This window comes from Notolepis coatsorum (assembly GCF_963971535.1).
Source record: "Notolepis coatsorum genome assembly, chromosome: 1".
Classification (NCBI taxonomy): domain Eukaryota; kingdom Metazoa; phylum Chordata; class Actinopteri; order Aulopiformes; family Paralepididae; genus Notolepis; species Notolepis coatsorum.
In genome coordinates, this window is record NC_140165.1 from 31,899,036 (window position 1) to 31,914,641 (window position 15,606).

The following is a 15,606-nucleotide window of genomic DNA, read 5'->3' on the forward strand; positions in this document are numbered from 1 at the left end:
TTTTGCTAGGTTTTAGTGAATTTTTCCTTACCTTCGCGTGGGGTATGTCTGGGAGTGTTGCATTTATTTTGCGTTTATAATTTTTTTTTGACTTTATGGTGTTTTGTTCTTGACCTATTGTGATGTTTCTTCTAGACTTGTTTAAAGAAGACGTGTCCGGCCCATGGGGACATTAACGTGTGTTGTCAGGCCTTACAAATAAATTTGATTTGATTTATACTTCCTTATATATCTTACTGTGTGGAAGTATGGCGGTTGACATTTAAAAATACTGTAAATCCGATAGTCTTACTGCAAAAGCCGGCTGGTTACTATGACCACACAAATCCACTGTTCATAAAGTCACATGTTATGAAATTTTATGATTTGGTTTATTATAAAATTATGCAAATAATGTACAGAGCTAAAGCAAAGTTACTCCTGGACGGTGTGCAAAGGTTTTTTTCAATACATGAAAGAAAATATGATTTGAGAGATATTTGTACAATTTACTTTCAAAAAGCTAAGAAAAGGATTAAAAAGGTATATTTCTATTGTTGGGGTTAACTTGTGGAACAATGCTGATGTACATTTAAGAATGAGTAATTCCCTTTTGGTTTTTAAGAAAATTGTTTGTATAGCTATTTTTGAAGATTACAAATGTGTATAATCTTTTGTTTTCTTTTAGAATACTGTTTTGGAGTCTATTCTTTTTTTAAATATAGGACGGGTATGTAAGCATTATGCTTCAGTCTGTACCCTTTCAGTCACTGCCAAATATTGTTAAATGATTGTTCATATTGTATTGTGGTGACTAAATAAAACTACTACTACTAAATCTTAAAAGCAAAAGTAGTTTCACTCAGCTGACAGATACTGGAGGTGTGGCCACATGGTCTTGTTTTGCTGAGTGCCCATCCAGACAGGTTTTTCTCCTAAGTACCAGCTTTTTCTGTGTGGGAATCATTCTGAGGACAAACAGCAGAGGGTAGGATCATTTAACTGAATAATACTTGTGTACATCATTTTGAAGTGTGTAACTAGGAATTGTGTAAATCTTAAAAGCAAAAATAATTGTTTCACTCAGCTGACAGAGACTGGAGTTGTGGCCACTGTGCATGTTGTTGTTTTGCTGATTTTCTGTGTGGGAATCATTTTGATGACAAACGGCAGAGAGGGTAGGATCATTTTTAACTGAATAATACTTGTGTACATGAACATTGTTACTCGGCTAATAGAGTTGTACCCTTCCTGCTGACTTGTCGTACAAAACTTGTAAGTCACTTTGGATAAAAGCGTCAGCTAAATGACAAAATGTAAATGTAGAATGTGGCTTGTTATTTGATTTTTTTTTTCAGAACTTGTCGTCATTGTCTACTCCATGGCTACAGTTACACTAGTCTTTTCAGTTCTTTTAGATGTGAGTTGCGTCCATTTTGACCGCTCAATGCAAGCTCTGTGATCAGATCGCAGTTCCAATTAAATTATTCTGTGCAACAGCCAGCAGGCCATCAGGCGAGTCGAGCAAATGCCAGAAAGTTATGGGCCGCTCAAAAAAAGAAAAGAAAAAAAAGATTAATGTATGAATACTTAGGCTACACATCATTCAAATTCTTTGATAATTTTGTATTTAATAATTTTATTTGATCAGTATCCCTATCACTGAGGAGGGGGGATGTAGGCTATATGGTACTGAGAAAAGTTGTGGGCAACAAGCTAGAGTTAAATGGCGTAGGGAAAATGAAAGGAAGTATTTATACTAAATCAAATCAAATCAAATCAAATTTATTTATAGGGCCCGACAACACACGTTAATGTCCCCATGGGCCGTACAGATCTTCTTTAAACAAGTCAAGAAGAAAACATAACAATAAGTCAAGAACAGAACAAGAACACCATAAGGTCCAAACATTTTTAGATGAATGCAAATAAATGAAAGAATGCAAGCACTCCCAGACATACCCCACGCGAAGGTAAGGAAAAACTCACTAAAACCTAACTGTAACTGAGGGAGGGGTACAATTCCCTGACTGTATTACTAGATATGATACTTACTACCACTACCTTTGTACTTAATATTCGGCCACCCAGTACACGGCATAAATATATTATCATGAACACTCTCACGTAGATGAAACGGATCCAACACAAATGTACGAATTAGAAACAGGTCTTTATTTCCTACACAGCGATGGTGTGTAGAATAAGCACTTAATCACTTAATTACATTTATGAATTGAAATAGTATGCACTTTTATGGCAAGGAGTATTCGTCGGTATATCAATAGATAATGTCCAATCTCTGAAGGCGCAGGTGGTAAATATACGACCTGGAATAGTTAAGGAATAACAGCAATGATACTTTAATGATTATAGGCTGGATACACTAGAGGGGGTTAATCCGGTCGCTTGTAAGCCGACAGGAGTAGGAGGGGGGGGGGGGTAGAATCCAGCTGCCTCGTCCGGCCAAGGGTATCCCAGGTGAACCCACTGTAGTGCCGTTCAATGCGCCGGCGATCCTTGGACCACAGATGAAAGCAGGTGGACTCTTTGTGGGCCGGCTCTCTCCGGTCCACGGGGGAGAGATGTGGAGAGACCTCGTCTTGCAGAGCGTCTCCTCACCTTGCGTCCTCTCCAGGGGGGGGGGGTTCCAACACACGGTAGTGTCGGGGGTCTTTATCCATAGAATAATCAAAGTATCCAAAGCATAATCCGTGCCTGGGAAGGCGGGCTGTCGTCGGTAGAATAATCCGGTATACAGGTCCACTCGCTCGTCGGCTCTGGGGCTCCTCGGGTGCAGCTTCACATAGGGTCAACCACCCTGGGTAAGCAGCCAGTTCTCTGCCCGAAACGATGGGGTACTGACTACGGTAGTATTCTCACCGCACAAAGCACTATATATTAACAGACTATTATTAGCTTAATAGACTACGTCCAACTCGACGATATAGTGCCAAATATGACTATTCAAATATTAATATACACGATGTCTCAATACCGATGGTAGGCCGAACTTGGCCTTACTCCCACACGTGGCATCGCGGGGAGGCTTTACGTCTGTGACTCTATTGGAGGGTAAGAAACTGGACTGAAAAGAAAGTCCTACTTTAGTAGCGCAGTATATATACGCACTATGAACAAATAGTCCCATTAGTGGTGCGGTAGCCAAATTCCTACGCGGAACTAGGACTTGTTCGTACATGTCGATCGGTACGTTTGAACTGGGTCTGAGGGGTATGGCAGCCTGGCACCAAGGTCTCGACCAATAGTAGAATGGAGACTATTATGGGATGTTCAGTAGGCTAGAATGGATATTCAATGCATATTGTACAAGGAATATACAAGGGATATCAGGGAATATTAGAGAATATACAAATACAATTAAATATATATATATAAATAAATATATATATTCGGTTTAATCTGGCCCTTCACAACACTAACAATAGGGAAAAAAAGCTCCACAGGCAGTGTGGAGGAGAGAAACCTTAGAAGGGCCATTCAAGGGGGGATCTCCCTTCTTAGATGTTGGTGATAGTAGTGTTGCAGACGGACAGTTGGTAAGCATGCACTCATGTGTGTAGTGGAACACAGATGAGTGCATGCAATAGCAACTGTACATTTTGAAAAATTAAAGATAGAGCTAATAGCGATAGCAACTGAACATTTTGAAAGATTAAAGATAGAGCTGATAGCGAATCTATTTGAGGCACAGGGGCGGCGCAAAGAGGGTCACGTCCTCCCCGTCTTAGTCAAGGGACATTTAACACTCCGGTCGTTGCTCAGGGACAGCCGGAGACAGGGAGATAGGGGGCGGCGCAGAGAGGGTCTAGGCATGTTAGACGTTCTTTTGGCAATGGGAGTGTGTTTCTTCATTGAGCACTTATCCTTATTATTAGGGCACAAGTATCCTTATTATTAGGGCACAAGTATAGTGTTTTATTATAAATCAAATAACTTATTTCTACCAATCCATTTATTAGGCTTAAATGTACTTGTTAACATTGTTGTTGTTGACGTCCTGCTGGAGTCTGAAGTATACTTTGCAAAGTACGGTTCCCTGGTCCGTGTCAGATTACTTAAATATCTTATATTCCTCATCTGGTCTTGTGAGTGTCGTGGGGAGTTTGGTTCTGCGTCACACACTCCTCCATGTTTGTTTGTTATTCTTTATACATGTAGAGGACATAAAGCAGGGTCCGAATGGTCCCCAACATCCCTACTGATCCCAGGATATATACCACCATAATATGGAACATCTCTATCTAAACACATTTATGCAGAACACCGATGGCATCACCACGCAAGCCTTGTGAAAAAGCCTTGTGAGAGAGAGCTGGGTGGGGACCGGGGATGATCTGCTCGAGCCTTGTGGACATGTTATAGGTCGGCCTATTATGTGTCCCTAGTACACTACATGTCCCATGCTTTGCTTGAATGTGTTGATGTGAATGATATCGGGAGGCTGTGTGTTGTGTTCATCAGCCTAACCGTCTCCTCGCTCTGTCCCTCTCCTTGGGCAGGATGCAGTCGAGGTATGTGTGACTGACCAGCATGGTGCCAGAGGACGACGAGGCCAAGAAGCATCATCACCCAAACGGAGCCGCCCCACGCCGCCATGCCCCGCCTCCCCTCATGATCCCCTGACGTACCCCCTCCCTCCCCGCTCAGCCCCTCCCTGCCTCCTCCACGCACACACACACACACACACACAGTCACAAGCACCCCCTTCCCCCACAAGCAGCATGGCCACCCCCTTCCTGTGGAAGCTGTCCTCCCAGAAGCTGGGCTTCTTCCTGGTCAGCTTCGGCTTCATCTGGGGCATGATGCTGCTCCACTTCACCATCCAGCAGAGGGCCAGCCACGAGAGCAGCGCCGTGCTCCGCCAGCAGATCCTGGACCTCAGCAAGCGCTACATCAAGGCCCTGGCCGAGGAGAACCAGAGTGTCATGGACGGGCCCTACGTGGGCACCATGACCGCCTACGGTGAGGCAGCACTAATGATGTGCAGCGCACGCACGCGCGCGCACACACACACAAACACACAGAGGGGTGGGGCATCACATTCAATATTTGTTTTGACGTGGAAATCGTGGAACTGTTTCACTCACTCACTCACACATTGATTCACTGATTATTTGAACTGTCAATATATCTGTTGTTGCATTTAAAGGAAAACTAACATTTTGGGAAATTAGCTTATTTGCCATCTACCCTGGAGTTGGACAAGAAGATGCATACCTTTTTTCTTCTCTGTGCATGCAGTAGGAGTAGGAAGACGTGCACCGTTAGCCTAGCTTAGCGTCAATCACTGGAAGTAGGTTCCTCCATTAGCCTAGTTCCCAACGTCTTCCTACTCCCACTGCATTCACAGAGAAGAAAAAGGTATGCATCTTCTTGTCTAACTCCAGGGTAGATGGCAAATAAGCTAATTTCTCAAAATGTTGGAGTGTTCCTTTAAAGAGGTTTATTTGAGCCACATTGCACTGTGTTAAAAGGGTTAATTAGATGTATACAGTATTCTGATAGTCTGATACATGCACATTATACATTGTTGTGTTTGACTCACTATTAGAATGGTCAGGCCCCGACCTGACTGACACCCCAGCATCTTTGTGTTGCATTTACAGTCTCTTCTATCCTATTGTGCATATTTCCCACCCAGCTGGATGTGAACGACACAATTATTCCACATTGTACGTGGCTGAGAAACTAGCAAACTATTTTCCATTCTCATACATGAACTGGTTAGCATTAGCTTTGCTATGCTACACTTTTGAGCTAAAGACATTCATCTATGATGCATTCTGGCTATTCCCAAACCAGAAGACATCTCTTTCTCTCTCTCTGTCTCTCTCTGTCTCTTTGTGTGTATCTCTCTTCCTTCCTCTCTCTCTGTCTCTGTGTGTGTGACCAGATAGTGCCTGGAAAGAGGCAAACACAAACCCATTATGATCAGCGACGTGTATCATCTGTCTCTTCTCCTTTCTCTGTATCTTCCTCATCTACTCTCTTTTTCTCTCTCTTCCTTCCCCTCTCTGTCTCTTCCTTCCTCTCTCTCTGTCTCTCTTCCTTTCTCTGTCTCTCTTCCTTCCTCTCTCTCTGTCTCTCTTCCTTCTCTACTCTCTCTTTCTTTTGTCTCCCTTCCTCTCTCTCTTCCTTCCTCTCTCTTCCTTCCTCTTGTTGTCTATTCCTTCCCTACTCCCCCTCTCTCTTCCTCTCTCTCATATGCACGAGGGGTGGAGAGTTGGGGACCTGCTCTCTCTCACACACACACACACACACACACACACACACACACCCTGCTCTTAGTGACAATGCGGAGAGAACTAAACACTCAGAAGTCTGGATAGTATACCCTTCACTAGTCAATGGTGACGATGCTTGTTGCCGCAAGTGCAACAGGTCTGACAGCACAACAATGACACCAATGACACCCAAAAAAGGTCATCAGTCATCCGCAGGCTTAAATAACTCTGTTTCCTCCCCAACATACTATCGGTTACTAGCCGGGTCACACTCCTGCGTAACCAACGACACTGACGGGATAACTGGTCTCTCCACACAGAGCTAAACAATATGGCCATTGCACATTTGAACCGATACCGGTACTTGTGAATCGATACCGGTACCCAACGGTACCTTTTTTCTGTACTTTATAGTCTAAAATCTTTGTATCTACCTACCACACTTGCGACCGTTTTCGGCTTGCCATTGCCCCGACTTTTGTTGTTGTTGAATCAAGTAATCCTAGGTAAGCGTGTATTATAATTATTGTTTATTATTATTGTGCGCGTGAATGTTGACGTGAACGTGCGGCACACTTCATAGGTTTCGTTTCGCGGTAAACGAAACGTTGATGACGTCATCGTTTTTTAACCTAAATGTGGCACCAGTGGATCTCACGTGAATCGGTAGTACCAACGTGATTTGTCAAAAGGTGAAGGCCACTCTGTTCAGTTAAGTTGTGCACCTGGCATTATGTACGTGGGAGAAATAGGGTATAAAACATTTACAGTCTGATCTGTGGGCAGCATCTCCTTGGACAGACTAAACTTCCTCTGTGTACTCTGAAATTGATGATGCTCTTTGTTATCCAATAACGTTTTACCCTTAGGGATGATTTCACTGTTAGTCAACTAAGATGTTCATATCTCATTTCCAATGGTTATTTTCTGTAGGGCTTACACATGATGAAATTGCAGTGATGTGCAGTACATGTTACTGGAACACAATACTAGCCTGTGTTTCCGGGGAGCTGTGTTCTGCTCAGCCAGCATAAGCATGGATTCATCTCAATCATGCTTTTTAAGCCACAGAACGGTCTGTAAATTGGTCTGAAATGACATTGGAAAGCATTTAGTGTTTTTTTTATAAGGCAGCGTTGGAGACTTCCTGTGCTGTTGATGCTGGGCTGTGATATGACATTAATGCCTTAACCCTCTGAGAGCCCGCTGGCAAGACTGTTTCAGAGGCTGCAGTGGGCTCACTTTGAAAGCTATAGTGATAATAATAATAATATTATAAGTGATAATGTGATTCGGTCGGACTCTGTACCCTTAAAAGTACCGGATTCGGTACCCATCCCTAGAATACAGTGTAAGCAGTATTGAAGATATGTTTGTTTGCAATGTTTGCTGGAGCCACTTCATCCAGACGGCACACCCCGGTCAGAGAGCGGACACAGACACAGAGGACAGTCCTTTGTAGTTTAATTAGGATCACATGATGGAAGGAGAGTGAGTGCTTTCCATCCAGGTTGTAAGGCTGGATGGAACAATGAAAGATTGAGTGAGTGAGTGGTATTCTGCAACAGATAAGCAGAACATACAATAATTAACAGAGGTACATACTTACTAATCATAACCTGAATGCACACAACTAAAGATGCTATCTAGCATATTAGCATTGGCTCAATTAGCTGCATGGACCAAACATAACACACGTAATTGGCAGAATGCAATGGCATCCAGAATACACACAAGTGAAGAGATGCTATATCATATTAGCATTAGCATAGCTCAATTAGCAGCATGGATCAACACAACGTAGCAAACCAAATCATAGTCACACATGCATGTCACAGCATCTCAACACACAAGGCAGGCTACATATGACATGTATCTATCATTACCATAGGCACTATATTTGTAGGCTATTGGTGACTTACTTATTTCATGAACTGGGAAAGCAGACAGCAATGGAACACATGGGTGGCAAGATGGCCGCTGTATTTAAACCCATTAGGACCCCTGGGCTGTCCAGAGAGATGCCAGACTATAAATAATAGGACCCCTGGGCCATCAAAGAAGTGCCTGAATGGAAATAACAATAGACAGCATAACAAATAGTGGGGAATTTACAACAAGCAGGACCGGTCCCACTCTCGCCATATTATTCTAGATATCCTTCAAGCTTAGCCTGATGTCTTTGCTAATTCATAGGCAACCATCCTAGATGCTGCTGGTACATTGTTTTAGTGGCTTGATAATTAGTCATATGTACTGTACATCTGGTCAGGGCAGATGTACATAATGATACATATCATTAGCCTCATACGATAATTGCTCAAGTCATTTTTTAAGATTTTTTAAAGATAAAAAACACATTTTCCAGCAAATGTGTAAGTTTATATTTAGTTCCACAAGGTGTATCAACAAGTTTGCAATAATACAAAAACAACAACCATTGCATAACAAATTAAGGTAACTTAGGCATTTTTCCCTCTTACATACATACATGTCATACACTAGACTAGGCAGTTGTTTTACTTGCCTAATGTTAAAATGCACAAATCACACAAGTGAGTTAGGCAGATGGGGATTTTTTTAACATAACAAGCGTTCTGATTGGACATAGGCACTAAGCCAGGGCGATGCAGTTAGGCAGAAATCTCAATTTGGCAAAAAAAATGACTTATTATCGTATGAGGCTAACGATATGATACATAATGATAATGACTGATTACATTACACACTGAATAATGGGTTGGAATTTCAATCCACAACCTTTTATTTAACAATATGGACTTGATTATGTTCGTAGACAGATCAAGTACATGTAAAGAGGAGTGCTCTCATCCTGGCCAGCTGGGAGAAACACTCAGGGGGCTTTCACACTAGCCATCGGGGTCTAATCAGAGCGCGATCGCACCAAAATATCGCGTGATGAGAACGCTCCCCCCGTCCCCGGGGACGCTGATTCGCTCCAAACCTGGACCGCTGGAATAGGTGGTCTCGGGTGCGAACCAGCGTCCCCGACGAGGAGCGGGCCGTGGTGTGCAAGCTTACTGTAATGCTTTCATGCTTGCTTGAATTTTGGCCAGATAAAAGCATACAGCAACAACTGGACAATACCCACAAAAACGATATTTATGGGCAATTTGGCAAGTTCAGACCTCAACCAAACAAGCATGTTGAGCCTCACGGCTCAGTGGATGAAGACTTCGAGATGAAGCCACGTTACAAGCCCAAGACTTCCCTGGCTCGCATTAGGCCTGGCAATTTTTTTGCCATTGTTATGTCTATACATTGGTTTCTTGTTCGAATGCATTTATTTCTATAGACCAGTGGTGCTCAACCAGTCGGCCGTGATCGACCGGTAGATTGCAGGCTGATTTTCAAGTAGACCGCAAGATCATTTTTATATAACATCGAGTATGTTGTCACGTTGCGGCTGAGATGAGGCTTGTTTAGCGCAGCTTTCCTCTCATTTCATTATAGACACAGACCAGCGCGGACCTTCAATGACATGCAATATAATAATTGACGCGAGCAATGGGCTAACGTTAGCTGCTAACTAAGTTATCCCATGACTAGGCTAAGCTAACTAGCGTTAGCCGCTAACCCTGAAAAACGCTCAAAGCGGACTCCACGACACCAGTTCCATTCGTGAGAAAAGGGGGTGGGTTATATTGTCAAGGCTTGACAACAGAGTTTCAAAGATAATTTGATGAAAAACAAACGCTCCTATGAGTGACAAACTGGCGCTGCTGTGATGGCTGCCTTTCTGATCGCTCCGACGAGACTGTGCTTTATTTTGTTAATTTTTATAGTATTAGGAGTTTTATTTGCACCAACTGTTGGTGCATTATATGTGTATGACCGTCAGTCAATCATTGACATTGGATTAAGAAAAACTTACCGTTTGGATTGCTCTCTGGATCGGATCGCTGAACAGCAGAAATGGCCCACCGAGATCCTTTGTTATGCCGGCCACGGACAAGAAAAAAAGCTGCCGCGAAGACGAGGAAAGAGAGCCGGGGTCCGGAACAGACTGAGGTCCAAACGACACAGAACCACATTGCCCAGCATATTGTTGGCCAATGTGCAATCGATAGGAAACAAATTGGACGACATCAGAGCAAGGATCCAATTCCAGAGGGACATTCGGGATTGTAACGTCCTCTGTTTCACAGAAACTTGGCTGAGTCCAGATGTCCCGAATCATGCAATAGAACCGGCAGACCATTTCTTCGTTCTACGAAAAGACCGGACGGCATTAGAGTCACTAAAGAAGAAAGGAGGCGGCATCGCCTTCATGATAAACAAGGAGTGGTGCGATTTAGGCAACACAAAGGAAATGTCTAACCACTGTTCCCCAGACCTGGAGTTTATCACGATAAAATGTCGACCCTTCTTCCTCCCAAGAGAGTTAACGTCCATCATCCTCATCGGAGTGTACATTCCACCACACGCGAACACTGAGGTCGCACTTTCAAAACTTCACGACGAGGTAAACAAAATCCAGGCAGCTAACGTTGACGCGGCCATTTTGGTCTTGGGGGATTTCAACAGCGCGCGTCTTAAAAAGGTGCTGCCGAATTTCTATCAGCATGTGACCTGTCCCACCAGAGGCGAGAACATATTAGACCATGTATACTCGCAATTTAAGAATGGGTACAAGTCACAGGCTCTTAGTCCATTCGGTAAAAGCGATCACGTTGCAATTTTTCTTTTGCCTAAGTACAAACAGTGTCTCAAGCGAACGCCGGTGGTCTCGCGAGAGGTTAAACGTTGGACCGTGACGTCAGTAGAGTCACTCCAAGCAGTGCTGGGAAGCACAGAATGGAGTGTACTCCGTGATAACACAGCCAATATTAACGAATACACCGAAACGGTGATTGACTATGTCTGTACTCAGGTAGAAGTAATAATCCCCACCACCAAAATTAATATCTACCCAAACCAAAAGCCCTGGGTAGACAAATCCGTCCGTGAGGCTCTGAAAGTGCGCACATCAGCATACAACACCGGGCTGGTGACAGGCAACATGGAAGAACACAAGATGGCAAGATACAACGTCAGGAGAGCAGTAATAGAGGCAAAACGGCGTTACAGGGATAAAGTTGAACTTCAGTTTGAACAGGCTGACTCTAGAGGCATGTGGCAGGGCCTCAGAACAATGACAGACTACAAAGGAACCCCCCTCAAACTGAACAGTGACATCTCCTTAGCAAATGATCTCAACTCCTTCTATGCGAGGTTTGAGGCTGTGAATAACAACACCAGCCTACAAACCACGGCAATGGGGGGGGGGGGGTCTGCTGATGGAGACTCAGTGTTCAGGGTAACAGAGCATGAGGTGAGACGGATCTTTAAAAAAGTGGATATCAGGAAGGCAGCAGGACCGGACGGCATCCCCGGCCGCGTCCTAAAAGTCTGTGCCGACCAACTGGCCCCGGTATTCACTGACATCTTCAACCTGTCCTTGGAACAGGCCGTCATCCCCACCTGTCTGAAGAAGTCCACCATCATCCCTGTACCCAAAAAATCTACGCCCGCTTGCCTCAACGACTACCGCCCTGTAGCCCTCACCTCCATAGCCATGAAGTGCTTTGAGAAGCTAGTGAAGGGCTACATCTGTTCCTCCCTCCCCATCAACCTGGACCCTCTGCAATTTGCATATCGCCCCAACAGGTCCACGGAGGACGCCATAGCCCATGTGCTGCACACAGCAGCATCACATCTGGACAAGAGGAAGGGGAACTATGTGAGAATGCTGTTCATCGACTACAGCTCAGCATTCAATACCATAGTCCCCTCCAAACTCATAGCCAAGCTCAGGGACCTGGGCTTGAACTATGACCTGTGCCAGTGGGTCCTGGACTTCCTGACGGGCAGACCCCAGGTGGTAAGAGCCGGCAACTGCACCTCCTCATCCATCACGCTCAACATAGGGGCCCCCCAGGGCTGTGTTCTGAGCCCCCTCCTCTACTCCCTGTACACACATGACTGCGTAGCACAGCGGAACAACAACACCATCATCAAATTTGCTGATGACACAGTAGTGGTGGGCCTGATCTCTGCCAACGACGAAAGGGCCTACCTGGAAGAGGTAGAGAACCTGTCACAGTGGTGTCAGGAGAACTGCCTCTCCCTGAACGTCAGCAAAACAAAAGAGATGATTGTGGACTTCAGGAGGTCGGGGGTCAAGGACTACAGCCCCCTCAGCATCGACGGGGCACCAGTTGAGAGAGTGAACAGTTTCAAGTACCTCGGAGCCCACATATCCGAGGACTTGACATGGACCACACACATTGACAGTGTTGTGAAGAAGGCACGACAACGCCTCTACTTCCTCAGGCGCCTAAGGAAGTTCCAAGTCAGTCAGAAGATCCTTAGGAACTTCTACTCATGTACAATAGAGAGCATCCTGACCGGCAACATCACCTCCTGGTTTGGGAATAGCACTGCACAAGACCGTAGCAGACTACAAAGAGTGACACGTTCAGCCGAACGCACAATTAGAGGGGGGCTTCCCACCCTCCAGAACATCTACAACAAGCGGTGCAAGGGGAAGGCTAAGAGAATTATTAAGGACTCGAGCCACCCGAACAACTGCCTCTTTGAACTGCTGCCGTCAGGCAAGCGATACCGGAGTCTTATGGCGAGCACAGAAAGACTCAGAAGGAGCTTCTATCCCCAGGCCATCAGGCTGCTAAACGAACAATAATCGCTAAACGAACAATAATCACTATGCAACAACCATCAAATGCACACAGCACACACACCCACACGCACACACACACTCACTCAAACAAACAACACACTGCAGCACCCACTCTCCACACTTTAGATCACACAAACACACTTACACTTTATATTTATTGATAAAGGATTTGCACTACAACTCGTACACCTACTGTGAATTGTACCTAAACTGCACCTTGTCCATTTATGCCTTGCACTATATAGTATTGTATATTAGTACACTGCACAGTATTGTATATTGTATGGTAACTACGTCTACGAACATTGTACATATGTCTAAACTGAACACTGTGACCTCTTTTTTTTTTTTTTTTCTTCTAATTTTTACTATGTTTTTATTTCATACTTATCTTGTCATGCACAGTCTCTGGAGCGCAACAGTAAGAAGCATTTTGTACAAAAGTATTCTGTACTTCTGTATGACAACTATTAAAGAAACTTGAAACTTGATAACTTCATATTTATTGGTTATTCGTTTGAATCGTTTCTTTATATCGGGCATCCAGTTTCCATCACCGTGTGTTCAACTCTTCATGTGCTGATGTTCGAGTGTGACATCATCGCCTACGGCAGCTTACAAGCTCAAAACGCAAACCGTAAACAAAACCCGAAGCGAACCAAGACTGTAGTGTGTACACAAACCAGAGGGGGGAGAGGGGGGGAGTTCGCACTCAGGGACGGAGCGAGGACGGAGCGGAGCACCCGTTCCTAATGAGAAAGCCCCCTGAGGGACAGAAGGCGACACTGAGCTTCAGAGTAGAGAGGGGTGGCGGCTTTAGCCCCTTGGCTCTCATCAAGGTGTGAGATGTAAGCTATTGTTGGGACGACCAAAAGGTATTCCTCCTCCACAGACCTGTCTAACATGCAGTCTGTGTGTGATTTATGATGCGTTACGTTATCGTATTTCTCTATTGGGGAAATTCTCGGATATGAATACCCTATTTTTGCCTTTTGGCCCAATATCTGAAATATCTGGGTTTGTCTCCCTGCACAGGCCAGACAAAAAGTATAGGGATCACTCCTCCCTGACGCCTTTGGGTTACAGGTGTAGTACATGGTGTTCGTCTAACAAGATGTTCCTTCATTGAAATTCAGGAACAAGGATAATGGGACTCCCCGTCGGGGAATTGAACCTCAGTCTCCCGCGTGACAGGATGCTCGCCACTATACTAACGAGGACCACCGTAATATGACATGGCCTTCATTCAATGTCACATGCAATGTGTTAAATGCCCCCGGATTTGTTTTGCAGGGGTATAGAGTAGGGCTGGGCGATTCTTGCTAAAATGTGAATCACGATTTTTCTCTTAAGAATTGAGATCACGATTCTCTCACATGATTCTTATTTTTTCAATAAAATCATTTATTGCACTCTTTCTTAACACTTTCAGTGCCCAAAACGTCATATGACGTTTTATCAGCCCAATGCCTGAATGCCCACGACGTGTATTAGCATTAAATTTTTTTATTAGCGATCTGATTTCATATTTCATCAACAGTCTCCCGTTGGTACAGCAGCTCCTCCAGCAGCTCAGAATGGAAAAAAGCGCCCCCTATCGTCTATCCCTGTTAAGGCTGAGCCCGAACGTTCGTTTGTTACGCTGGCATTCGGATTTTAATTAATGGGTTTGAACGTTCGCAAAAAAAAATTAAATCAGTTTTTGGGTGGAACGTTTGGTGCACACGCGACGCGACCGGGGAGGTGGGGACGCTAGAGCGGGTTACACACAACATAGCAGTGCTCAAGCACCATGCCCATTTACACTATGCCCAAAAGATCCACCGTTTCGAACAACCTAACTCTGAAGTACGATTTCAAACGAGTGGGAACTACTGGGATATGTCTTGGAAACAAAAGAACTGGAGATAAAACATTGTGGAGTAAACATCGCGCAACGCCTGGGTTAAGTGGCTGGCGCGTATGGCATACCCAACTAAAAGTGAGTGCGTTATATGATATTACCGGTATGTTTGACTGCTGTCTTTTCCCTTTATTTTCTTCTGAGTGCTTTGTTTACATGTTTACATGAACAGCCACCACTGTAAAAAAAAAAATTCACCGCCCCCGTAAAATCTATAATAATAAAATGTATTAATAAAAAAAAAAAACGTTCGAACGTCCGTTCGGAAAAACCCTGGCGAACGTTCAAACCCTAAAAACAGGGTTCGGGGACAGCCTTAATCCCTGTGTAACTGCAGGTCAGTCGCTTTCCCAGTTCATGAAATCTACGCTCTCATCCTGCTTTCCACAACGCGACAATATTATTATATATTGTCGCGTTGTGGAAAGCAGGATGAGAGAGCGTAGATTTCAGTGTGTATCATTTTATCATTTAACATTTGAAAGACATACATTGTTGTCATAATACTTTTATCCAAAATGCTTCTTACTGTTACTGTTAGAGCTAGACAAGATAAGTATGAAATAAGAGCCCTAACAGTGTTTATTATTAAGAGTCAGATAGTCCTAACAGTGTTTATTATTAAGAGTCAGATAGTCCTAACAGTGTTTATTAGTAAGAGTCAGATAGTCCTAACAGTGTTTATTATTAAGAGTCAGATAGTCCTAACAGTGTTTATTATTAAGAGTCCTAACAGTGTTTATTATTAATTAACGTCATAAACCAACGCGAGC

At 44.0% G+C, this 15,606-nt stretch overlaps 1 protein-coding gene across 1 annotated transcript in view; it reads left to right on the forward strand.

Moving 5' to 3' along the window:
• The window catches only part of mgat5 (alpha-1,6-mannosylglycoprotein 6-beta-N-acetylglucosaminyltransferase), a 179,464-nt gene that overhangs the window by 56,649 nt on the left and 107,209 nt on the right, over positions 1–15,606 (forward strand). The window contains exon 2 of the mRNA XM_084315112.1: positions 4,503–4,965. Coding sequence (XP_084171238.1) covers positions 4,725–4,965 — 241 coding nt within the window. The 5' untranslated portion in view covers positions 4,503–4,724. The remainder of the gene's footprint in view (positions 1–4,502; positions 4,966–15,606) is intronic.